The 26,976-nt window shown below is 37.0% G+C and overlaps 3 protein-coding genes across 3 annotated transcripts; all 3 read left to right on the plus strand.

Annotated features, from left to right (window-relative positions):
• Window positions 1-250: 250 nt before the first annotated feature.
• LOC107793107 (uncharacterized) lies at window positions 251-2,826 on the plus strand. Its single transcript, XM_075224524.1, has 2 exons — window positions 251-463; window positions 1,168-2,826. Exons 1-2 carry the CDS (start codon window positions 251-253, stop codon window positions 2,824-2,826), a joined length of 1,872 nt encoding a protein of 623 aa, XP_075080625.1.
• A 56-nt stretch (window positions 2,827-2,882) lies between these two features.
• On the plus strand, window positions 2,883-4,895 carry LOC142161649 (putative late blight resistance protein homolog R1C-3). The gene has a single exon (XM_075224525.1). The coding sequence runs from the start codon at window positions 2,883-2,885 to the stop codon at window positions 4,893-4,895; it is 2,013 nt and encodes a 670-aa protein (XP_075080626.1).
• Window positions 4,896-22,750: 17,855 nt separating this feature from the next.
• LOC107790440 (putative late blight resistance protein homolog R1B-17) lies at window positions 22,751-26,457 on the plus strand. Its single transcript, XM_075225947.1, has 2 exons — window positions 22,751-25,959; window positions 26,061-26,457. The coding sequence occupies exon 1, from the start codon at window positions 23,823-23,825 to the stop codon at window positions 25,923-25,925; it is 2,103 nt and encodes a 700-aa protein (XP_075082048.1). The 5' UTR covers window positions 22,751-23,822; the 3' UTR covers window positions 25,926-25,959; window positions 26,061-26,457.
• The last annotated feature ends 519 nt before the right edge of the window (window positions 26,458-26,976 follow it).

The following is a 26,976-nucleotide window of genomic DNA, read 5'->3' on the forward strand; positions in this document are numbered from 1 at the left end:
AGAAACAGTAGTTATGAATTTTTCTATCAGTTCGAGAGAGAGAAGGCAACCGTTCGATCAACGTGAATGATATCATTTATCAATTACTAATATATTTGACGTCAATTATGCTCTTTCATGTTTCAATAGAATTAGAGTAGGCAAATATATCAGTTGATTAGATTAGAATTGGTAAAGATTAAGTTTGAGAGAATTACATACCGACATTGTTGATTCCGGGTGCCATGTATAGGATTTTTTCAAACAGGTCATGAGTGTAAAAATAAGAAGGAAGAGAGAGGCCTTAAAGAGATGGAGGAGTATAGAGAAAGCGAAAGAGACGGAGGAGTACGAGAAAGTGAAAGGGATGGAGGAGTACAGAGAAACTGGAAGAAAACAGAGAGTAAAGAATCGGTGTGAAGACGCGGCTGTGCATCTGAAGAGGTTTGTGTATTTTGAGGGTTTTTTTGTTATTCGCGCGGAGGTAATATCACTTTTAAAATGCTAAGTAAGTGTAGAGGCAGGAAGCGGGATTTCCTGCTGAATGGGAGCTCCACGTCACCGGGCTTAGGCCCTCAATTATATATATATATAGATTCACTTGTTTACCATTCCCCTTCACTCTTCTCGAACGACAAATGATCTCTTCCTTTTTGAGGAAACAACTCTTGCTTGAATTTCTATGGAAGGGTTTCAGTGGAAAAACAAACTAAGGAACTAGTTGAATTGATGATATCGAGAAAGATTATTGACTTAGGGAAACTAAGATCTCATGCTAATAATTTAACTTAAAATTTCAATTGTACCCACAATGAGAATCTTTTATAGCCACACAAATAGTCTGGCATGTTTAGCACCACACGTTTCAAAAGAATTATAGCCACACAAATATTATGGCTTGTTTAGGTCCACAAATTTTTAAAGTCTTCACTTCTTTTTTAAACTCCGTGCCCATTCAAATTGGTTCATATAAATTGGAATGGAGAGATTACAAAGTAAACCATATTTCTTTAACATGTTTGCTTTGTGATATAAGCTATAACTACAAGACAAACATTTAGCTTATCCAGTAGGCTATTTTGAAGCAGGCCCTCTGCACTTATGTTAGTTGCCTGTTAATTTAGAATAAAATTTATCATGGTGAATATGTGGCATTGAAAATTTGATACACATTTGGTCTTTTGGCAGATTTCATCTGCTGTATTTCGCAAGGACATTGACAATCTTCTGGATTTCATAGAGAGGCTAAAGAATGGACGAGATCAAATTGCTCTTGACACAGATGAAATTGAAAATGTGACAATGTGGCTGAAGTTTATGTCGTCATTTTTTCAGCTTTTTTATTTCATTCCCAGTGGTTTTGATTCCGAAATATCTTGCGTATTATATGAGCTTCATGATCTGGTTCAGTCACTTTTTCATCAGAGTGGAGATGACATGTGGCATAAGTTGACGGATGATGTCGCTCCTTTCCTCCTGAAAAAATTGGAAAGTTGTCTGAGCTCATATCATAATTCTGAACCAAGTGCCACTATGACTGAGGATCAGTTGGTTGAACTTTTGGACGCCCTCCGCGTGTATCTCCATGATCAATCCAAGTTGCTTTCTGAGTTCATTTGGCCATTAAAGACTGAATATGAGGTTCTTCAGAATGTATGTGGTAATTTAAGAGATTTCCATCGGCTAAAAGTAAATGGTTACATTGAGTATGAGACAATTGAATATGTCTTACCTCAGTTTCAACTTATGGCTGAGAGAGTAAAACACTTCTGTTTTGCCTTTTTGGCTTATCAATTTGATATGATAGCTGATGTCCCTCAAGTAAAGCTAGCTCATCTGCTTCTGGAGATTGTTCCTGTTCAACTGGAGGTTATGCACATATGTTGTACAGATCTGAAAGCTTCAAAATCAGCAGAAGTTGGACACTTCAATAAGCAGCTCTTAGAAGCATCTCCCGACATTCTTAGAGAATATCTTATTCATCTACAAGAGCATAGGGTTAATGTTATTACTCTTAGCTCTTCAGCTCAAAACATTCATGTCATGATAGAGTTTCTATTGATTATTCTTACAGATGAGCCCAAAGATATTATCCATCACGACAAACTGTTTGTATTCTTGTCACGTGTTATAGCTCTTACCAGGGAGGTATCCATTCTTGTTCGCAACTCAGAAGAGAACTCAAGGAATGAAGAGAATACGAATGAAACAAGTTGTGCAAGTCTAGATTTGTTGGGAAATATTGAATTCCTGAAGAAAGATCTCAAACATGTTTTCTTGAAAGCTCCTGAAGACTCATATCAACTTTGCTTCCCCAAGATTGATGGATCACTCTTCATGAATCTTCTACTCATAAACTTAGATGGTTTGCTCAATTCCAATGCTCATGCAGTTGCTTTGATAAAGGAAGAAATTGGGTTGGTGAAAGAATACCTACAGTTCATAAGATCGTTCTTTGGGAATGTTGAGCAAGAATTGAATAGGGATCTTTGGACTCGTGTTTTAGATGTGGCATATGAGGCAGAACATGTCATCAATTCAATTCTTGTCAGAAATCATGGTCTCTTGCAGCTTATTTTCTTGCTACCTGATACCGTAGAAAAGATCAAACTTATCAAGATAGAGGTACAGGAAAACATGAGTCTTATTGCTGTAAACTCTCCCAACAAACCAGTTGAAAGAAAGTCATCAAAAAAGCAAGTTGGGCAAATAATTGTAGGCTTTGAAGAGGAGAAAAACCTGATAATTTCACAGCTTGTCAATCGACTAGCAGAGCTAGATGTTATTTCGATCATTGGCATGCCTGGTGCAGGTAAAACTAATCTTGCGCACCTGAGTATTCAATGATACGTCAGTTACTAGTCATTTCGATATTCGTGCATGGTGCACAGTCGACCAAGAGTATGACAGCCAAAAGGTATTGCATAAAATTCAGCCAAAAGGTATTGCATAAAATTTATAATCAACTCACTGGTTTGGATGCGGAATTTACTGAGAATTTTGATGTTTATGATGAGCTTCGGAAAAAGCTGCACAGTAGGAGGTACCTTATTGTTTTGGATGACTTGTGGGATACTAAAGCATGGGACGAGCTAACAATGCCTTTTCAGGATTTTCATAAAGGAAGTAGAATTATTTTAACAAGTCGAGAAAAGAAAGTGGCTTTGCATGGAAAACATCACAGTGATCCTCTTAACCTTCGATTGCTAAGACAAGAAGAAAGTTGGGAGTTATTAGAGAAAAAGATATTCGGAGAAGAAAGCTGCCCTAATGAACTAAAGGATGTTGGAGAAGAAATAGCCCTAAAGTGTGAAGGTCTTCCTTTGGCACTTGATCTGATTGGTGGAGTCATTGCGAAGATGGAGAGGAAAGAGGATTTGTGGCTGGAAGTTTTAAATAATTTGAAATCTTTTAAGAATGAAGGGGAGGTGATGGAGGTTATAGAGTTAAGTTATGACCATTTATCGGATCACCTAAAGCCATGCTTGCTCTACCTCGCAAGTTACCCAAAGGACGAAGATATTCAAATCTCTCAATTGAAAGACTTATGGAGTGCCGAAGGGTTTGTGGAACAAAATGACATGAAGTGTGTGGAAGAAGTACAGGAGTCTTATATGGATGAGTTAATTTCTAGTAGCTTGGTAATACTTTTCAATGAGAGAGGGATCAGGGACCTGAGTATCAAAATTCATGATCTTGTGCATGATTTTTGTTCGAGAAAAGCTGAAAAGGAAAAGTTGTTTGGCTTTGTAAGTTCAAGTGATCCATCCTCTTCTTCAGATCTGATGCCACGGGGAATGACCATTCATTATGATCATTCAGAAACAAAATTTGTCCTGTTCAGCACAGAAAGGAAAAATCCTTATGTTAAACACCTCCTCTCTTTGAAGGTAGACATGGATGAATATGGGAAGCCCAACAATCTTTCCGAAAACTGTCACCTAAGACATTTGAGGCTTCTTAAAAGGTTGGAGCTGCTCCGCATAACTTTGACACATTCTTTGCTGAATGAAATAGGCATGCTTGTTCATTTGAGGTGCTTAAACATTCGAACAGAGGCAAGAACTTTCCCTCCATCATTTGCAAACCTCTTTAATCTGGAAACTCTGGTGGTGGATAATGGTCGATCAACAATGGTAATATCACCTAGTATTTGGAGTCTTCCAAAGCTACGACATGTGAGCATGGATAGTTTTTTTCTCTTTGAACCGACTATTGACAAACCAACAGTGTTAGAAGAGGAGTCGAAGTTAGAGAATTTGAGAATATTACATAATCCCACCATTTTCTGTTTGGGAGACAGAAAGGAGATATTCAAAAGGTTTCCCAATCTTCGAAGCCTTAAATTCAGCATTAGCATACCAAGGAATTTCAGATCAGATGCAATAGAAGAGCAGATTTGTTTTCCAAGATTGGATGTCCTTAATGAACTTGAAGAAGTTTCTGCATATTTTGGCTACTCTTTGCACAATGCACATACAAATCAGTGGGATTTTCACTTCCCTTCGAGCTTGAAAAAATTGGAGCTGAGAGGGTTTGATCTGACATCCGATTCACTATCAAGAATTGCGAGATTACCCAACCTTCAAGAACTATGTCTACACAGCTTAACCATCCAGGGGAAAGAATGGAACGCGGAAGAAGTCACCTTCCAGAGTCTCAAGTCACTAAAGTTGGCATGGGTGTCTTTTTCTGAATGGCATGTTGGAGAGGAAACGTTTCCCGTGCTCGAGGAATTACAATTACGATATTGTACTGAGCTTAAGGAGATCCCAGAGAGTGTTGGGGATATTACTTCATTGAAGTCTATCACACTGGAAAGCAACCCTCAACTTGAAGATTCAGCCTTAAGGATTAAGGATTATATTTCAGAAATGACAGGAGCAGACAAGCTTGAGTTGAAGGAGTCCTTTTAGGTCCTTATCTGCACAAAACTGATTGTCAAGTGTTACTTACTGGGATTTCTGTTTAATTTCTTCTCTTTTTCTTTTTGGTGAGTAAAGTTGCTAAGGGACAGCAAAATTATCCTAAAAACAAGTATATTATATGTCCCAAATTTGTTCTATTTCCTTCTTAAAGGTAACATATATAGCTCTGCATGTGATTCTTCTATTAGTGACTCTTATTGTCACTTCAGAATTCAGAGAATCTCAAAGTTAGCTTCTTCCCATGTAGTTTTGAACCGTTTGATGCTTTTTGGAGTTTGAAATTCAAATTCTTTGACTAAATGTTCGATGGGATGAAAGTTGCTCCTTCAAATATTTATACATTTCAAGAAACCTCGTATATTTGAAAGAGGTTGACGTCCCTATTTCTCTCATGGTACACCCCTCTTCCACAGAGGAAAAGTCTCAAGGGAATGTTACTAATGGAACATGTAGGAATAATTGGTCTATCTTTATTTTTTGATCCTCTTTTCAATCGATTAAATGCTTTTCCTCGTGATGGACCTGGAGAAGAGAGTACATGTCAAGTATGAGCCTGGGATCATGTCTTCTTAGGACTATACTAGAGCGTACAATGCAATTCCCGTAGTAATATTTACGAATTATTATGGAGAATTCATTGGTAGTTAGAATGAGAATTGGGGGGAAAAGGGCCACGGAGAATGAATGGAAAGAAATAGAGTTATTCCTCCTTAGTGTGAAAGTACCGATAGATACTATCGTAAAAAAATAGAGGTGGTTTGAATAAATCAATGAAGTGAATTTTTCAAAAACCTGATCTCACTGTTATACATACTTTTCAACATTCAAGATTACACCTTGATTGGCACTACAGTGATGCCAAACTTCCCTTTTGAATCACAATTCTGTTTTCTTAAATGATGTAAAGTGGACCTGTTTCAGTGTCGTTAAGAGCTCTGGAAAAATTATGGACTAAGCTATTTAGTTATTATTTTGGAAACTTATACACCTTATCCTCACATTACTAGCATGTGAAGTAAGATTTGCAAGTGTCACAAACCAGAAGCAATTACTGACTAAACAGCCAAATTACTTCGTCGTCAAACTAGCACGGGCTAGCCATTTTTCGGATGATAATCGAAAAATAGCCAGCGTTTGCGAAGACATGGAAAAATAGCAGCTATTTTGCTGAAACACGGCTAGCATAATATGCGGAATTATGGAGCTCCGGCGTCTAACCTTCCAGCATATTATGTTGGAACTTCAGGACACGGAAAGTTCCAGCATAATATGCGGGATTATGGAACTCGTGCATATAAACTTCATAGCATATTATGGTAGAATTCCGGCACATAATAAAATTCCATCATATTATGCTGGAAGCTCATATATGTAAAAAAATTCGAGCTCCTGCATATTATGCTGGATTATTTCCGGATTTTTAACAGTGTGTTTGTTTAGATTTTTTCTTTACATGAAAAGTGACTAAATGTCGTCCATTTTTGAAACTATGGCTATTTTTCAATTACCAGTTATAAATCTGGCTATGTTTTAATTTCACCCATATTACTTTCCTGTTGAGAACTTCTGATGTACTTAGATTTTTCTAAATTAAGCTTGTGACTCTTATGTTGCAGCTGTAATCTTCAGTTACAGCAAAGCATGAAAGTAGCAAGATTCCAATCGCATCATCTATTAGCAGATGCTTCTTTCAAATACTAATAACAAGCACTCTGGTAATTAGCTTTTATTAGTCATTTCTAGCCATTGAGTTCGACAAATTCACTAGCCTAACTTGGATAGATGTGCATATAATGGTAGCGTAATATTAATAACAAAATGGACAACGTTTTCGTAAGACTTTTGGGTGGATTTTTAGTTTTATAAATAGATCAGGTCGGATTGAGTGTTATTTGTACATCATGCTCTGTTATAATCAGTGGCTTACATATGATTTTTTATAAGTGGTGTCACAACCTTAAATAGTGAACGACTAACAATTCATTTTAACAATATTATATTTAAAAAATACGTTCAAATTCTTTTAATAATAAACCACTACTCAGGTATATTACTACAACTCTTATCAATGAATTTTCATTTTAGAAATGTATCAAAATAACCTCATTAGGAATAATATTAAATACTTTTTTATATATATACAACCAAAAATCACACAAAAATTTATCATTTATTTGATTCCACAAATCGTTCTTAATCAATTTCATGCCGAGAGAGAAGATGAAAGGAGAAAAAGAAGATTAAAAAAACTTGGAATACGTTCAAACTCCACCAAACACAATTTTTATTTAGCAGATGATGCAATAAAGAAATTAAAACAAAAAATGGGACTGGCCAGTTTCGAACCCATGACATCCCCTGTACATTTATAGGGCTTCACCAAATGTGCTACACGTTTGTTGTGTCAAGTAGTGTCACATTTACTCTATTTAACCTATTTGTGTTTCTGTATTTTAATTACATGTACATGTTTAGTAAACTTTTATATGTACACATCTGATGTGTCTAAGTAGTGTCACATTTACAGCGCTTCACCAAATGTGCTACACGTTGATGTGTCACGTAGTGTCACATTCACATTTACTTTATATGTACATGTCAAGTAGTGTCACATTTACTCTATTTAACCTATTTGTGTTTCTGTATTTTAATTATATGTACATGACACCGCTTCGCCGAACGTAGATCCTCCCCTGTTTATAATTTATAATTTAAGAAAATAACCTTTTTAGATGTCTTATGTGTAAAAGACATATCTCTTACATGTAAAAGTAAATCTCTCATGTATAAAAAAAAAGGGTAGGATCATAAAACTAAAAATAAGTTTGTAAAGAGTCACAAAATCAATTGATCCTCGGATTGAGGTGTATGGCCGGGTTTTTTATGTTTTGCTTGAGTGTTAGTTATTTTATATAGTCCAGAAATATAAAAAGTTCATATGAACTGCCAAGTCAGCTTTTTCCACCGAAAAAAAAATCTGTAAATCTGGCTGAATGATCATGAGAATGCAATAGGGATAGTTGAGTGACTAATTTCTTGTTACAAATAAAAAAAGTGATTTTACTCTATAGTTTCAGATAGTTCAGTGACTATCTGAGTAAGGACAAGCCGGACCCGTATTTCCAAGGCTAGCTCCTTTCCTGATTCAGACATCAAATTAAACTTGCAATTTACTGAAGTTGCATCAGCACAAACACACCTAACATTAACATTTTGTACACTTAATTATTATATTTGTTCAAACATCATTAACGCGACCATCAATGATTTTCTAACAATTATTATAAAAATCAAAACGAGACAGGTGGAGTATATAAAATTATAGGCCAGATCTCAAAACAAAGGACGTGTATATAATTTTCACAGTTGATCACAAAGACTAAGATGATAATGGGCATTAAAAAAACTTAAGAAGTCAGTGAATCGTATTTTAATCTTGGAATTGTTAATCTCATTCCATCTTGAGTATATAATATTATAAGCCAGCTCTCAAAACAAGGAACGTGTACATAATTTTCATATTTGATTACAAAGACTAAGATGACAATCAGTATTAGAAAAAGAGTTTAATTCCGAAGTCAATGAATTAGTGGCCTACAATTCTCAATCTTTATTTGATTCTTCGTTCTATTTGTGACCTTACAAGTTGTCTTTAGCTAATTTATAGCCTTTGGCCAAGCCGGAGAAATCAGCTTATTTTGAGAAGTGTTTTTTTCAAAAGTGCTTTTGAAAAAAGTACTTTTGGAGAGAAGCAATTTGTGTTTGGCTAATCAGTCTGAAAAGCACTTTTGAGAAATAATTTGTGTTTGGCCAAGCTTTTTAGAAAGTGCTTTTAAGTGTCAAATTACGAATAAAGACATGAATAGATTTACTTAATAATTAATATTATAAGTAAATAAATAATATCAAAATTTTGTTATTACATGCAATAATTAAAAAAATTCATTTTATTTAAGTAAAATATGAAAATAAAATTAAAAAGTACTTAATTCTTTTAATATAAGTTAAATATATTAAAATTCCTTCAATAAATATAAAAGCATTCACCCCTAAAGTCACTATATATTAGAAAGTTTTCCTAAAAATAAGAAGAAATATTTATAAATTAATATCCTAAGTATTAGGTTTAAGGGTTATTTTGGTATATACTATATTTTGTTAAGGGTATTTTAGGTAAGAAGAAAAGCCAAAACTGCTTCTGCTTTTGGAAAGAAACTACTTTTTTCTGCTTCTCTGAAACTGCTTCTGCTTCTTCTCAAAAGCACTTTTTTTTTCCCAAATAAGCTTGGCCAAACACCTCAAATTAGGAAAAAAAAGTGATTTTGGAAAAAAAAACACTTTTTTCCTCCTGAGAAGCTTGGTCAAACAGGCTATTAATTACTTCAACATCTCTCACATATCTTTCTGAATCCTAGAGCTTAATTAATTTCTTCAACACTCTTCACCTATTTCTCAAACAAGAGTTTCTTTCTAACACCTTTAATCTTGGTTTTGTTGAACTTTAAGAGGTCAAAAGGTATACTTATGTTGAATGTCTCTTATTTAATTTCCTTCTTTTGGTGCTCTTTGTGTCTTCTATTGGAAATTTAGGATGATTTTTATTATGACTCTGTAATATTTAACGAGTCTCCTCGCGGAAGCGGAACGTCTGTAGTAACCACGACTCGAATTACTGGTCGTTGGAAATCCTCACGTAGCGGACAACCTCCCTGTTTCCACTGCCAAATAATTTCTAGGTTTGGATGACAGACTCTAGAGGTCACATGTTTGAGTCGTGGAAACAGTCTCTTGCAGAAATGCAGCGTAAACCTACAATAGACCTTTGTGGTCTGGCTCTTCCCTAGACCCCGCACATAACGAAAGCTTAGTGCATCGGGCTGTCCTTTGGATGACGGACTCCCTTTTTCCACAGCTTAATTATTCTTAAGTTTGGATGCAAAGAACTAACCCTAGCAGTATCTAGTCTAGAGAAAAGCCTTCCTTTTCAACACTCGTACTGGCAGTGGCGGAGCCACATGCACCAAAGGGGTGTCAACCGACATCCGTTCGCCGAAAAATTATACTGTATAGCTCGGTAATTATTTTTTAAAATATGTATATATATACTATATAATGACACCCCTTGACTTCTTGGTGAGTTTATTTCTTTATATTTTGACTCCCCTTAATGACAATCATGGCTCCGCTACTGCTTTTAACGGGACTTTCTTCTTGACTAGTACTAGAGTTTTAGGAGGATGACTAGCTAATAGGTTAACGGGCTAATTAGCACCCCTTAAGGGTGGATCCGACCCAATGCAATTTTCCAACAGAGTCAAAGATTGAAGTACAGTATTGGTATTTCTATTGTTTTGTAGCCTATCTACTCTGTACATCCCATAGTAAATTGTTTCATAATATATGCTTTATGCTTCTTAATTTTCATTTTTCTACTGCTTTCTCTTGATAAAGGTTTATGTGTTTTTTAGAGAACTTGAAAGGAAGGCAAGGAAAAGCTACTTTGGCTTGACTAGTGAAGACTGCATACATGGATAGGGGAAAGGAAAATGAAGGAGAAAGAACGAAAGTGGAAGGAAACAACTTATCGGTATGTCATAAAATATTTATACGTATGAAAATTAATATTGACTTATATGATTTATTAAATAAATTTTCAAATGATAATAAAAAAATCAAATTTTTTATGAAATATTGTTGTTCAAAAGTTCTTAATCTGATCATGACATCATTTTTGGTAGAATATTTATTTGCTAAAGTATAATGGCAGTTGTTGGATGAGCATCCAGAGTATGTAACATATTTTAGAAAATTAATGAGAGCCTAAATGTATAAGCAACTGTTCTTACTCATAGGTCGTACTTAATAAATAAGCATACTACCATCAAACATAATTTTTAAAAATCCTTGTAAGTCGAAATTAGTACTGTTTTGAAAATATTTCTGATGATAATTAATTTACATTCTAAACAGTAATATGACTTTCCTAAAACACGGGTAATTTAAGGACTGATAGTAAAGTAGTTGATAAGGGTTACATATTATAATTATTTTTATAAATAAACAATTACGTATAAAACTAATAATAAGTAGTTGATGTGTTAATTTTTTTGTTTCTAAAATAACTAAAATATCGTTAAAGTCATTCACACTAAAAGAAGGTGTAATATATGCTATTTGTTGCGATATGTGCTAATTGATGAAATTGGCGAGGTGTTAATCAAAAGTTTGAACTGTGAAGAAGCAATTTAGATACTAAGAGTTTTATAATATTGTAGAAGTAAGAATGATTTTAAGCACTGCAGTTTAGTTAGTATAAGAAGAGTGAAGTTTAGGTGAGATTAGACAGGGTTACGATGAGTAAATGCAAACAATTCATATATCAAGAACTAAAATTATTAAAATGGAAAGAAAAAAAAACGCTATTGATAGAAGGAAACCTACAATGAAAGGCAAGTCATATAGATCAGTTATAAGACCGACAATGAAAAATGACCACATCTGACAGAAGGTATAAGTAGCATACATTGAGGATAAAATGAGAGAAGACCGCTTCATGATTTTTTTTGTCCTACATTGATTCCAGATGCACTGGTCATTAGGTGTGAAATCATGGTGAATAAAGATATTTAAAAAAATGAGATAAACCTAAAGCCGCATGAAAAGAATTTATCTCGGACTTACAATCTCTTGGAAGCCATGAGAACGATTGTTATATGTCACGACACCAATTACGGGGATTAAGCTTTAGTCATGTTAATATGTTTAATTTAGGTCTTATTTTACGAGATTTTTGGTCTTGTGAGAGTTTTTTATATCAGTGGAAAATATAAAGAACTTTTTGTATATTTTATTTTTATTGTGTAATATGGAACTGAGTATTCCTTAAAGTGAGCGATATGGTAAGTGATGATTTATCACCCTTATCCCAACTTTCTTGGGATTGATGCATTAGTATTGTTATTGTTGTTATTCTTCGCCTTACATTTCTAGTGCCAAATCTAGACATATTGGCACTAGATAAATAAGATTTTTGGTATTTTGGCAGGTCTCATCTTATGTAATTCGCAAGGACATTTTCAATCTTCTGGATTTCATAGAAAGGTTAAGGAATGAAGAAGATCAAATTGATGTTGACATGGATCGAATTGAAAAGCTGAAATTGGAGTTGACATATATGTGATAATTTTAGCTGCTGCCAACTACTAATTCTAGAAGCCCACCATTGTTGAAGCCACCAACTCATTCTAGAAGTCACCATTGTTGAAGCCTCCATTGTTGAATGAAGAATTCAACCACCAACCACCTTCTTTAAGGCTATAAATAGAGCCTTATATTTTACACAGAAAATACAATCCAAAGAGATTAAAATACAATCCAGGAAGAGATTGTGAGAACAAAAAGAGAGTTTGGTGATATTTTTTTGTAGAGAGAAATTCTTGGTGTAAATTCTCTGTAATCTATTCTTGTAAAATAGAGTTGTTTTTCCTCCCAAATAATCTTCATATTGATCCGAGAATCACAACAAGTGGTATCAAAGCCTTCGATTCTGTGTTCATCAAGAAATATCGGAACACTGAAAATTTCAACCCCGATTTACGTTTTTCGAAAACGTAATCTTCGGTGTGTTTTGATCATTTCATTTGATTCCTTGCGTCGATACGAATTCAACGCAATTTTCCGGAGGCAAAACAAAGCTAAAACGAAGAAGTTATGGCAATTTAAATTTTACTATTTTTTTTCTTCTGTCCAAGGAAGAAGATGATGAATAGTAATTGCCCAGTCAGCGCCACGTCATCATCTAGTCAGCGCCCAGTCATCATAAATTTCTGATAACCCCTTAAGTTACTGAAATTATAATCTGCCCCACAAGTTCAGTATATTTTCGATTTAACCCCCCAAAGTTTGGTGTAAATTTTAAAAAATTTCTGGAGGCCCTATTTTGACCCAAGAAGAGTCAATCCTACCAATTTTCACCATTCCGGACGCGTTGGTGAGGTCCGTTTGGTAAGATTCTGCTCCAAAATTTTGACCAAGCCATTTTAAAAATATAATGGAAGAGTCATCATCATCTGGAGCTATGATAAAGCTTACTGCCACAAATTACACATTGTGGAGACCTCGAATGGAAGATCTCCTCAGTTGTAAAGATTTGATCCCATAGAAGCAAAGGGTAAGAACCTCGATTCCACCAAAGAAGCAGAGTGGAAGAAATTAAACAGAAAAACTATCGGTCAAATTCGACAATGGATTGACGATAGCGTTTTTCATCATGTTGCACAAGAGACAGATGCGTATGCCCTCTGGGTGAAGTTAGAAGGGATGTATCAAGCCAAGACCGCTAGGAACAAAGCCTTGTTGATGAGGCGTTTGGTAAATTTGAAGTTAAAGCACGGAACTTCAGTTGCCGAGCATACCTGTGAGTTTCAGAGCTTGATAAATCAATTATCGTCTGTTGACATGCCGCTAGGGGATGAGATGCAAGCCCTACTACTTCTTAGTTCTCTTCCTAATAGCTGGGAAACACTGGTAGTCTCTCTCAGTAATTAAGCTCCTAGTGGAAATCTGACCATGTCTATGGTTAAAGATGCCTTATTTAATGAAGAAGCCAGAAGAAAGGACATCGATCATGGTGAGTCGCATGCCCTTATTACAGAAAGAGGGAGACAACAAGAAAGAAGTCAAGATAAGAGGATAGGCAGAAGCAAGAGTAGGGAAAAATCCACAGATGGTAGGAAGTCATCTTATGCGTGCTACCATTGTGGAATAAATGGCCATTTAAAGAAGAATTGCAGAAAATTGCATAAGGAGAAGGAGCAGTTGAAGCAGAAGGATGGAGATGCATTAGTCACTACCCACGGAGAGGTAGCCATTTGTTCCATCCAATAAGAGACATGCCTTCACGTCTCAAGTCAAGAAGAAAACGAATGGGTGATAGATACTGCAGCATCATACCACGCCACATCCTGAAAAGATTTCTTCACAACATACAAAGTAGGAGACTTTGGAGTAGTGAAGATGGGGAACACTTCTTCCTGTGAGATAGTTGGAATTGGTGATATCAAAATACAAACAAATATCGGGAGTACAATGATATTGAAGGATGTCCGACATGTTAGATCTTTGTCTAAACCTAATATCAAGTATAGCTCTTGACAAACAGGGCTATGAAAGTTATTTCGGAAAAGGCACATGGAAATTGCTGAAAGGGGTTATGATTCTCGCTCGAGGACATATTTGTGGCAACTTATATAAAACTCATGTGAAGGTATGTTCAGACAACCTCAATGTTATGGAAAAAGAGGCATCTCAAAACCTGTGGCACCAGAGACTCGGTCACATGAGTGAAAAGGGGATATCAATTCTAACGAAAAAGCAGCTTATCAGAATGGACAAGAATGCTGTTTTGGCCCCTTGTAATCATTGCTTATTCAGAAAGCAACATAGAGTCTCTTTTACATTTTCTTCAACCAGAAAATCAGAGTTACTCAGTCTGGTATACTCTGATATTTGTGGTCCCATGGAGGAGAAATCACTTGGCGGCAATAGGTATTTTTTGACTTTCATTGATGATGTTTCTCGAAAGGTGTGGGTGTACTTCTTAAAGACAAAGGACCAGGCTTTTGATTATTTCAAGATATTTCATGCCATGGTAGAGCGTGAAACGGGAAAGAAATTAAAATGCCTTCGCTCAGATAATGGATGCGAGTATACTTCCAAGGAGTTTGATTCCTATTGCAAGAGAAAAGGGATTCGACATTAAAAGACGGTCCCACGCACCCCACAACACAATGGAGTAGCCGAGAGAATGAACCAGACAATTATGGAAAGAGTTAGAAGTATGATCAGTATGGCAAAACTGCCTAAGCCATTCTGGGGAGAAGCTGTTCGCGCCGCCTGCTACCTAATCAACCGGTCACCATCAGTCCCGTTGAATTTTGAGGTTCCAAAGAAAATATGGTCTGGTAAGAATCCCTCATATTCTCACTTAAGGGTATTCGGATGTTTAGCACATGCACATGTATCCAAGGAGCTCAGGAAGAAGCTTGATGGTAGAACTATACCATGTATCTTCATAGGCTATGGAGATGAAGAATTTGGGTATAGATTATAGGATCCAATACAGAAGACGGTGATCAGAAGTAGGGATGTTGTATTCCACGAAAACTAGACAATTGAAGACATTGAAAAGCCCACAATGTCTTATGAAAGAGGTTCCAGTGCCCAAAAAGTTGGTCCAGATCCACTACCATTGCAGTTTGACACAAATAGCATGGGGGAGTATGAAGTAGTACCAGAAGCAGAACAAGAGGATGTTTGGCAGGGGGAGGCACAAACCCCTCAGGAAACTACAGAACCATCACAGGGGAACGATGACGGTACACCTCCTGAAGCTAATAATCAACAACCTCGTCGATCTAAACGAGGTCAGATTCCATCAACTCGATACCCAGAAACTGAGTATATTCTACTTTCTGAAGATGGAGAACCAGAGAGTTTCCATGAAGCTATATCTCATAAGGATAAAGAAAAATGGCTGCAAGCAATGACCGAAGAGATGAACTCTTTACAGAAAAACAACACTTATGAGATTGTGAAACTTCCACAAGGAAAGAAGGTACTGAAGAGTAAATGGGTATTCAAGCTCAAAAAAGATGGCAGAGGAAAGGTGGTGAAGCACAAAGCCCGGTTAGTAGTCAAAGGATTCCTACAGAAAAAGTGAATTGACTTTGATTAAATATTTTCACTAGTTGTAAAATTGACTTCAATCTGCATCATCCTTGGATTGGTAGCCAGTTTGAATTTGGAGCTTGAACAAATGGATGTCAAGACAGCATTTCTTCATGGTGATCTAAATGAAGAAATCTATATGGAGCAGCCGGAAGGTTTTGAGGTTTCAGGAAAAGAAAACCTCGTTTATAAGCTTACGAAAAGTTTATATGGCCTAAAGCAAGCACCGAGGCAGTGGTACAAAAAGTTTGACTCATTTATGGTAAGTCAAGGATATAAAATGACAGTTGCAGATCAGTGTGTTTACATTCAGAGATTTTCGGATGGCAATTTTGTTGTACTTCTACTTTATGTGGACGACATGTTGATCGTCGGACAAGATGCAACAAAAATTAGACAGTTGAAGAAAGAACTCTCTAAGTCCTTTGAAATGAAAGACTTAGGTCCAGCTCAACATATTTTGGGATTGCAGATAACTCGAGATAGGAGAAACAAGAAGTTATGGCTATCTCAAGAAAATTATATTGAACGAGTGTTCAAACGGTTCAATATGAGTAATGCCAAACCGGTAGGTGCCCCTTTGGCAAATCACTTCAAGTTGAACAAGAGTTTGTGCCCCTCATCCAAGAAAGAGATTGAGGAGATGTCTACAATTCCATATTCTTCAGCAGTTGGAAGTCTGATGTATGCCATGGTTTGCACGAGGACACATATCGCACATGCGGTAGGTGTGGTAAGTCGTTTTCTTTCTAACCCTGGAAAGAAACATTGGGAGGCAGTTAAGTGGATTCTCAGGTATCTTAAAGGTACTTCAAAATCAAGTCTGTGCTTTGGGGGAGCTGATCCAGTCTTGGAAGGCTATACAGATTCAGATATGGCCGGAGATCCTGATGGAAGAAAATCAACCTCAGGATATGTTTATACTTTTGCAGGGGGAGCTGTGTCATGGCAGTCAAGATTGCAGAAGTGTGTTGCACTATCCACAACTGAAGCAGAATATATTGCTGTAGCGGAAGCTGGAAAAGAAATGTTGTGGCTAAAGCGGTTTCTCCAAGAACTAGGGATAAATCAAACAGAGTATAAGATACATTGTGATAGTCAAAGTGCAATTGATTTAAGCAAAAACTCAATGTATCATTCTCGGACAAAGCACATCGACATTCGCTATCACTGGATACGCGAGGTGATGGATCAACAACTGTTGAAACTAGTGAAGATCCATACGAAGGAGAATCCAGCAGACATGTTAACAAAGGTGGTCACTCAAGAAAAGTTAGAGCTGTGCAGAGACATAGTTGGAATAACTTTTAAATAGTAGCTGTGTTGGAATGCAGCTGAAGGGGGAGAATTGATAATTTCAGCTACTGCCAACTACCAATTCTAGAAGCCCACCATTGTTGAAGCCACCAACCCATTCTAGAAGCCACCATTGTTGAAGCCTCCATTGTTGAATAAAGAATTCAACCACCAACCACCTTCTTTAAGGCTATAAATAGAGCCTTGTGTTTTACATAGAAAATACAATCCAGAGAGATTAAAATACAATCCAGGAAGAGATTGTGAGAACAAAAAGAGAGTTTGGTGTGGTTTTTTTGTAGAAAGAAATTTTTGTGAAATAGAGTTGTTTTTCCTCCCAAATAATCTTCATATTGATCCGAGAATCACAATAATATGTCGACATTTCCTCTGCTTTCTTATTCCAAATTGGATAGTTTTAATGCCAAAATGTCTCGGAAAGCAGAACGTGTCTTTTCTTTGGTTCAGTCAGTTTTCTATCAGAGTGGAAAACATATACTGGTTAAATATGACATGGATCATCTCGTTCATCGCTTCTCGGAAAATATCGATAGGTATATCAGTTCACTTAGTTATCCTGAATCAAGTGCCACCATGACTGAGGAGAAGTTGGTTGAACTTTTGGACTCGCTCGTCATAAACCTTCGTGATCTTCCCAATGCTTGTGTTGAGTTGATTTTGCCAGTAAAATTGACAATCTCAAAATTGATATAACATACCAAACAATCAATAAAAAATAATACCTGTTGTGGAAGCCAAATGTATATAGTGTGAATAAGTCACAACTACTATACCAAAAATTATGACAGCCACCAAATAATAAATAAGACAATAAAGCAACAATAAAGGGAATACCAGAATTTACGAGGTTCGGCTAATTTTGCCTACTCCTCGGACACAACCAATATTTTATTCCACTCCAAAAATACAAGTGAAATAATACTAAAGAGAGAAGATACAAATGCCTTAAACAGATGAGAAGGCAAATGAGAGGAGTATTTAAATCCTAAACATTAAGCCTCCTTTTATAGGAAAAAGTTTCCCACCAACTCCTTAACCCACCGATGTGGGATGGAAATTTGACATATAATTCAACAAATCTCCACCTTGGCAAAATTCCACATCTTCAATTTTCTCTCGGTAACAAATTTTGGTTGTGTCTTCATCTTCAATCTTCAGTGTTCAACAATGTTGATCAAATCCAAATAATGTTGAAACTTGATCGCAGTCACCACCTTTGTCAGCATATCAGCAGGATTCTCTGTAGTATGACTTTTCTTCACTGTGACTCCACCTTCTTCTATGATTTCTCGTACAAAATGATACTGAACATCAATGTGCTTCGTCCTTGCATGATAAACTTGGTTCTTCGCTAATTGAATAGCACTTTGACTATCACAAAAAATTGTGATACCTTTTTGTTCAACACCAAGCTCCTTTAGAAATCCTTGAAGCCAAATTGCATCCTTTACAGCCTCTGTAATAGCCATGTACTCTGCCTCTATTGTAGACAAAACAACTGTTGACTGCAAAGTAGACTTCCAACTAACTGGTGCCTTTGCAAAAGTAAACACATAACCAGTAGTTGATCTTCGTTTGTCCAGATCACCCGCAAAATCTGAGTCACAATATTCAACTATAGACTAATTGTCTTCCTGCTCAAAAACTAACCCGACATCTACAGTATTATGAATATACCGTAGAATCCACTTCACAGCTTGCCAATGCTCCTTCCCTGGATTGTGCATATATCTGCTAATAACTCCAAAAGCTTGTGAAATGTCAGGCCTTGTGCAAACCATGGCATACATCAAGCTACCAACAACATTTGCGTATGGTACCTTTGACATATACTCTCGTTCAGCTTCATCCATTGGCGACATAGTAGTACTTAGCTTAAAATGGGAAGCAATTGGAGTACTAACTGGCTTAGTCTTGTCATCTATGCCAAAACGTTGAAGTACTCTCTTCAAATATTCCTTTTGAGATAAACAGAGTTTCTTTGAACGTCTATCTCTAATTATCTCCATGCAAAGAAATTTCTTTGCCTCACCCAAATCCTTCATCTCGAACTCCTTCTTCAGTTGAATCTTCAACTTATCAATTTCTTCCGAATTCTTGGAAGCTATCAACATATCATCAACATATAGGAGAAGATATACAAAAGAACCATCTTTAAGCTTGTGCAAATACACACAATGATCGTATTTGCTTCTCTTGTACCCTTGCCGCAACATAAACTCGTCAAATCGCTTGTACCATTGTCTAGAAGATTGTTTCAATCCGTACAACGATTTTTCAAGTTTGCACACCATATTTTCTTTTCCAGCAACTTTGAATCCTTCTGGCTGAGTCATGTAGATTTCCTCCTCCAAGTTTCCATGTAAAAACGCAGTTTTTACATCCATCTGAACTAGTTCCAAATCCAATTGTGCTACCAAAGCCAACATAATTCTAATGGAAGAATGTTTTACAACTGGAGAAAACACTTCATTGTAATCAATTCCCTCCTTTTGAGCATATCCTTTGGCCACCAATCTTGCTTTGTAGCGAACATCTAATTGGTTAGGAAATCCTTCTTTCTTTGCAAATACCCATTTGCACTCAATTGTTTTCTTTCCCTTCGGGAGATTGGCCAATCTCCATGTATGATTCTGATGAAGGGACTGTATTTCATCATTCATGGCAATCCTCCACTTATCTTTTTCTGAACTTTGGACAGCTTCTTTATAAGTGGTAGGAACATCATCAGCTACAATTGAGGTTGCACAAGCAACCGTCTCTATGAGACGAACAGGTTTCGTTATTGTTCTTTTTGGCCTGTTGGTTGCTATTGATTCAAGTTGTTGTTGAGGTTCCTGAGCTGAAATCTCCTCTACTGGCTCTCCTTCCAGAGGGTAATCTTCATTTATTTCCTCCTATGCTTCTTGTGTAGGAAAAATAAATTTTCCCTCAAACTCCACCTGCTTAGAAGCACCTTTATTTTGTTTGGTATCTTCTGTTACCTTATTTACCATAGCAGATTCATCAAAGGTAACATCCCTGCTGAATATTACTTTCTTTGTCATAGGACACCATAAGCGATATCCTTTGACTCCAGAAGTAATTCCCATAAAAATAACCTTTTTTGCCCTTGGATCCAATTTTGACTCTGTCACATGATAATATGCAGTTGAGCCAAACACGTGCAAAGAGTCATAATCTACAGCAGGCTTTCCATCCCATTTTTCAAATGGTGTCTTGCCATCAATAGCATCAGATGGTAAGCGATTAATGAGGTGGCATGCATATGTAACTGCCTCAGCCCAAAATTCTTTGCCCAAGCCAGCATTGGACAACATACACCGTACCTTCTCCAGCAAGGTCCGGTTCATACGTTCTGCCACTCCATTCTGTTGTGGTGTATGTCTGACAGTGAAGTGTCGGACGATGCCATCATTTTGACAAACCTTATTAAAATGATCATTTTTGTATTCACCTCCATTGTCTGTGCGAATACACTTGATCCTCTTGCCTGTTTGATTCTCCACCATTGTCTTCTATTTGAGAAAAATTCTCAACACTTCATCTTTGCTCTTCATTGTATACACCCATACTCTTCGGGAAAAATCATCAACAAAGGTTACAAAATAGTGCTTCCCACCCAATGAAGGTGTTTTGGAAGGACCCCAAACATCAGAGTATACATAATCCAAAATGCCTTTAGTATTATGGATCGTTGTACCAAATTTAACCCTTGTTTGTTTCCCTTTAACACGATGCTCACAAAACTCCAAGTTGCAAGCCTTGACTCCTTTTAACAATCCTTGATCTGATAGAGTTTTCAAGGATTTTCCTCCAGCATGTCCCAAGCACATGTGCCATAGCTTGGTTGCTTCTGCCTCTTTGTCGTCACTGGATGTCACTGTCGCTGTCCCAATAACTGTACTACCATGATAGCGGTACATATTATTGTTCTTCCGATTAGCCTTCATTACCACTAGTGCACTTGAGCATACTCTCATCACTCCATTTTCTGCAATGATTTTGAACCCTTTTGATTCAAGGGCTCCCACAGAGATGAGATTCTTCTTCAAGTCTGGTACATATCGAACATTTGTTAATGTTCTGATCATTCCATCGTGGTTCCTTAATCGTATTGAACCAATCCCATATGAGGTAAGAGGGTTGTTATCCGTTGTGTGAATGATTCCATATTCTCCTTCTTGAAAATCCACGAACCAGTCCCTGTTGGGACACATATGATAGCTACAAGCCGAGTCCATCAACCATATGTCTGATGATGTTGATGACTCTGTTGTAGCTAATGAGAAGTCTGAATCATCACAATCAGCTACATTTGAATACATAATGGCCATTCCATTATTATATTTGGCCTTATTCTTCAACTTCGGACAGTCTTTCTTCCAGTGCCCTTTTTCTCGACAAAAGGCACATTCATCTTTGCTGGGTCTGGATCTTGACTTGGATCTTCCCTTCTTTGTCCTCGTTTGATTTTGAGGACGACCCCTCACAAACAGTGTTTCTCCTTCTCCGCCCTTCTATTTTTCTCGCTTTCTTTGTTCATAGCTGTACAAAACTGAACAAACTTCTCTGAGAGAAACTTCGTCATTTCCATGGAGTAGAGTAGTTTCATGGTGCTCGTACTCATCAGGAAGTGATGCCAACAACATCAAGGCCAAGTCACCATCATCATAAGTTGTATCCATATTTTGCAAATCTGTGACCAACTTATTGAAACTGGTGATATGTTCATTCATCGTGGTACCAGGAACATAGGTGAAGTGAAACAGACTCTTCTTCATGTACAATTTATTTTGACTGTTTTTCTTCAAAAATTTATCCTCCAGTGCTTTCCATAATTTACTTGCAGAAGTTTCCTTTGTGTATGGATATTTCTGTTCTCTAGCAAGGTAGGACCGAATGGTACCGCAAGCAACATGGTTGATAATTCTCCAATCTTCTTCTCCAATAACATCTGGTTTCTTTTCTTCAATGGCCAGATCTAGCCCTTGTTGAAAAAGGACATCTAGAACCTCGCCTTGCCACATCCCAAAATGTCCGGACCCGTCAAAAATTTCTACCGCAAATTTCACATTTGACACAATTCTTGTCATAAGCGAAGATGCCAATGATGACGTATTGTTGACACTTGATGTAGATTCTTCTTGTTTATTGTCTCCCATATTTGACACAAATATTATTTAATAGCTGACGACACAAATCAAGATTATTTCCTTTCTGATGTAGAAGATCAGACTAAGTTGCAACTACAGAGCATACTCAGACAAAACCTTGACTCAGTTACCAAGATAAATCTTTTCTGATGTGGAAGATCAGACTATGCTGCAACCACAGAGCATACTTAGACAGTACCTTGGCTCTGATACTAATTGTTGCGGAAGCCAAATGTATATAGTGTGAATAAGTCACAACTACTATACCAAAAATTATGACAGCCACCAAATAATAAATAAGACAATAAATCAACAATAAATGGAACACCAGAATTTACGAGGTTCGGCTAATTTTGCCTACTCCTCGGACACAACCAATATTTTATTCCACTCCAAAAATACAAGTGAAATAATATTAAAGAGAGAAGATACAAATGCCTTAAACAGATGAGAAGGCAAATGAGAGGTGTGTTTAAATCCTAAACATTAAGCCTCCTTTTATAGGAAAAAGTTTCCCACCAACTCCTTAACCCACCGATGTGGGATGGAAATTTGACATATAATTCAACAGAAAGTAAATGGTTGCATTGAGCATGAGATAGTTGATTATGTCTTACCTCAGTTTCAACTTATGGCTGAGAGAGTAGGACACTTCTGTTATGTCCTTTTGGCATATCAACTTACTAAAATAGATGAACTTGATGATAAACTTGAAGTCCCTCAAGTCAATTCCATGCTAGCTCATCTACTTGTGGAGATTATTCCTGTCGAACTGGAGGTTATGCACATATGTTCCACAAATTTTGAAGCTTCAAAGTCAGCTGAAGTTGGACGCTTCATTAAGCAACTTCTAGAAACCTCTCCAGACATTCTTAGAGAATATCCGATTCATCTACAAGCGCACATGGTAACTGTTCTTACTGCTAGCACTTCAGCTAGAAATATTCATGTCATGATAGAGTTCCTATTGATTATTCTCACCGATCTGTCCGAGGAATTTATTCATCAAGACAAATTGTTTGTTCTCTTGGCACGTGTTGGAGTACTTACCAGGGAGATATCAATTCTTGTTCGCGGCTTAGAGGAGAAATCAAGAAGTGAAGACAATATGGATGGAACAAAATGTGCAACTCTAGACTTGTTGGAAAATATTGAACTTCTTAAGGAAGAGTTCAAACATATTTACTTAAAAGCCCCTGAAGACTCATCTCAACATTGCTTCTCCAAGAGTGATGGACCACTCTTCATGAATCTTCTACTTAGAAACTTAAATGATTTGTTCGATTCTAATGCTTATTCAATTGCTTTGATAAAGAAAGAAATCGGGCATGTGAAAGAAGGCCTAGAATTCATAAGATTGTTCTTCGGAAATGTTGAGTAAGAATTAAGTAGAGATCTTTGGACCTGCGTTCTAAATGTGGCCTATGAGGCGGAACATGCCACTAACTCAATTCTTGCTAGAGATCATGGTCTCTTGCAGCTTATTTTCTTACTTCCTGATACCGTAGAAAAAATCAAGCTTATCAAAGAAGAGGTACTAGAGAAGATCCCCAAGAATAGGGGCCTTGTTGTTGTGAACTCTCCCAAGAAGCCAGTTGAAAGCAAGTCATCAATCGCTAGCAAAATAATTCTAGGCTTTGAGGAGGAGAAAGAGTGGATAATTAGGAAGCTTACCAGTGGACCAGCTGAGGTAGATGCTATTTCCATAGTTGGCATGCCCAGGCTTGGAAAAACTACTTTGGCTGATAGAGTATATAATGATAAAACTGTTGTTGATCATTTCGATGTTCGTGCTTGGTGCACAGTCGACCAAGAACGTAATGAGAAAAGGTTGTTGCAGAAAATTTACAATCAAATTATTGGTTTGAAAGACACATTCAGTGAGGATCACATAGATGACGACATTGCTGATAAGCTGCGGAAACTACTTTTTGGAATGAGGTACCTTATTGTCTTGGACGACTTGTGGGATACTGCAACATGGGATGAGCTAACAAAACCTTTTCCTGAATTTCAAAAAAGAAGTAGAATTATTTTAACAAGTCGGAAAAAGGAAGTGGCTTTGCAAGGAAAACGCCACAGTGATCCTCTTTATCTTCGGTTACTCACACTAGGGGAAAGTTGGGAGTTATTAGAGAAAAGGGTATTCGGAGAAGAACGTTATCCTGATGAACTATTGGATGTTGGAGAAGAAATAGCCCGAAAATTTGATGGGCTTCCTTTGGTACTTGATCTGATCGGTGGAGTCATTGCAAGGAAGGAAAAGACTAAGGCTTTTTGGATGGAAGTTCTAAATAATTTGAATTCCTTTATTCTTAAGGATGAAGAGGAAGTGATGAAGGTTATACAATTAAGTTACGACCATTTATCTGATCACTTAAAACCGTGTTTGATTTACCTTGCAAGCTATCCAAAGGACAAACATATTCTAATCTCTGATTTGACAGATTTATGGAGTGCTGAAGGGCTTGTGGAACAGACTGGGATGGAGGTTTATGTGGAAGAGTTAATTTCCAGTAGCTTGGTAATAGTTCCGAATGAGAGAGGTGCATACACGAGTTGTCAAATTCACGATCTTGTTCATGATTTTTGCTTGAAAAAAGCTAGAGAGGAAAAGTTGTTTGACTTCATAAGTTCAAGTGGTCCGTCTTCTTCTTCTTCGGATATGATGCCACGTGCAATGACCATTCGTTATGATCAACATTTCCTTCATTCGGATGAAAACTTTGTCATGTTCAATGCAGAAAAGGAAAATCCTTATGTTAAACACCTCCTCTCTTTGAAGGTATACATGAATGATAATGGCGAGTATGGGAAGCGCTATTATGTTTCCTCCAACTGCCACCTAAGACACTTGAGGCTTCTTAAAAGGTTGGAGCTGCGCCAAATAATTTTGATGGATTCTCTGCTGAATGAAATAGGCATGCTTGTTCATTTGAGGTGCTTAAACATTCGGATGGATGCACGAGCTCTCCCTCTGTCATTTTCAAACCTCGGGAATCTAGAAACTCTGTTGGTGGATAACCGGGGATCAAACATGGTACTATCACCGAGCATTTGGAGTCTTTCAAACCTACAGCATGTGGACATCTATACTTGTTCTTTCTTTGATTTGTACACTGATGAACCAACAGTGTTAGAAGAGGACTCAAAGTTAGAGAATTTGAGAATATTAAATTCGCTCAACCTTACCTATTCGAATGAGGATATTTTCAAAAGGTTTCCCAATCTTCGAAGCCTTAAATTCAGGATTAGAGAGCCATGGGATTGTTCATCAGCGCGGATCTCTTTTCCAAGATTGGATCTCCTTAATGAACTTGAAGAAGTTTATGCACAGTTTCATCGCTCTCCGTTCAGTAAACATGCACCAGAAGATCAGTACTGTGATTTTCACTTCCCTTTGAGCGTGAAAAAACTGGAGTTGACAAACTTCAATCTGACATCCGATTCACTGTCAAAAATTGCGAGACTACCCAACCTTGAAGACTTGTGTCTACGAATCGCAATCATCCGGGGGAAAGAATGGAACATGGAAGAATGGAACACGGAAGAAGTCACCTTCGAGAATCTCAAAGTGCTAACATTGTATAAGGTGTCTTTTTCTGAATGGCAGGTTGGCGAGGAATCCTTTCCTGTGCTCGAGGAATTGTATATACTAAACTGTCATGATCTTATGGAGATCCCGGAAAGTTTTGGAGATATTGCTTCATTAAAGTCTATCACAGTCTTGGGCAACCCTCAACTAAAAGATTCAGCCCTAAAGGTTAAGGAATATGTTGCAGATATGACGGGAGAAGACAAGCTTGCAGTAATGTAGTAGTGAGTTCTTGCGCGAAATGGGGATCATCTCTGTGAGTATATAAGAATTTATTAACTTCTTTTTGTAGATTAAGTTCCTTTTCAGAATATATTTTTTTGCCATTAACTTTAACCTGTATAATCTTGTTTGCAGAGTGCATATAAAGTTTGGCATACAATTTACTTTGGCCAGCACATCAACCTGTAGAAGCTTCAAATGATAGACATTTATGCCTTCTTCCAGTTGTTTCAATCCATTTCTTTTATTCCATTGTGGTTAAAAACTGATTATCAAGTGTCACTTATAGTAAAGTTGTTACCATGTGACCAGGAGGTCACGGGTTCGACCCGTGGAAACAGTCTCTTGCAGAAATGCAGGGTAAGGCTGCATAACAATAGATCCTTGTGCTCCGCCTCTTCCTCGGCCCCGCGCGTAGCGTGGAGTTCTGTTATTTCCTTCTTCTTTTTTGGGGAGTAAAGGTGCTAATGGACACCAAAATATCCTGTTTGTGTTCCAAATTTGTTCTATTACGTTTCTTAAATGTGACATAGCTCTGCATATGATTCTTCTATTAACGACTCTTTTTGTCACTTTAGAATGCGGAAAATCTCAGATCGTAGCTTTTCCCCGTGTAGTTCTGAAACATTGCTTTGATCATTCAGAAAAAAACATCTGTCTTGAACTAATTCACCAAATAGTTCGCTAATCAACAGTAAAGCAACATCTGTGATTTTGAAACTGAACACATCAAAAATTTTCTTTGATAAATCAAAGTAAGTGCAAGGATTTGATTCAGTGAATAACGAATTCAACAACAACAACAAACCCAGTGTAATCTCGCAGGTGGGGTCTTGGGGGGTGGGGGGCGAGGTGTAATGTGCATGCAGACCTTACTCCTACCTTTTGAGGGTAGAGATGTTGTTTCCGATAGACATTCGGCATAAAGAATTCATTGGGGCTAATTCCTATATTTCACCCCAATACTGTTGTACTCATATCTTAGTATAGGCAATACAAAAGTTCTAGAAGTTAACTTAGTAGAAAAGACCATTTCTAAGCGAATTATGAA

The sequence above is a fragment of the Nicotiana tabacum genome, chromosome 11 (assembly GCF_000715075.1).
Source record: "Nicotiana tabacum cultivar K326 chromosome 11, ASM71507v2, whole genome shotgun sequence".
Taxonomy (NCBI): domain Eukaryota; kingdom Viridiplantae; phylum Streptophyta; class Magnoliopsida; order Solanales; family Solanaceae; genus Nicotiana; species Nicotiana tabacum.

Excerpts from the sequence above, each read along its gene's own strand:
- LOC107793107 (XM_075224524.1), top strand. The coding sequence starts at position 251 with ATGAGTGTAAAAATAAGAAGGAAGAGAGAGGCCTTAAAGAGATGGAGG. Across the intron at positions 464-1,167 it reads TTTTTGTTATTCGCGCGGAG|ATTTCATCTGCTGTATTTCG; the intron begins GTAATATCACTT and ends GTCTTTTGGCAG.
- LOC142161649 (XM_075224525.1), top strand. The coding sequence starts at position 2,883 with ATGACAGCCAAAAGGTATTGCATAAAATTCAGCCAAAAGGTATTGCAT.
- LOC107790440 (XM_075225947.1), top strand. The coding sequence starts at position 23,823 with ATGCCCAGGCTTGGAAAAACTACTTTGGCTGATAGAGTATATAATGAT.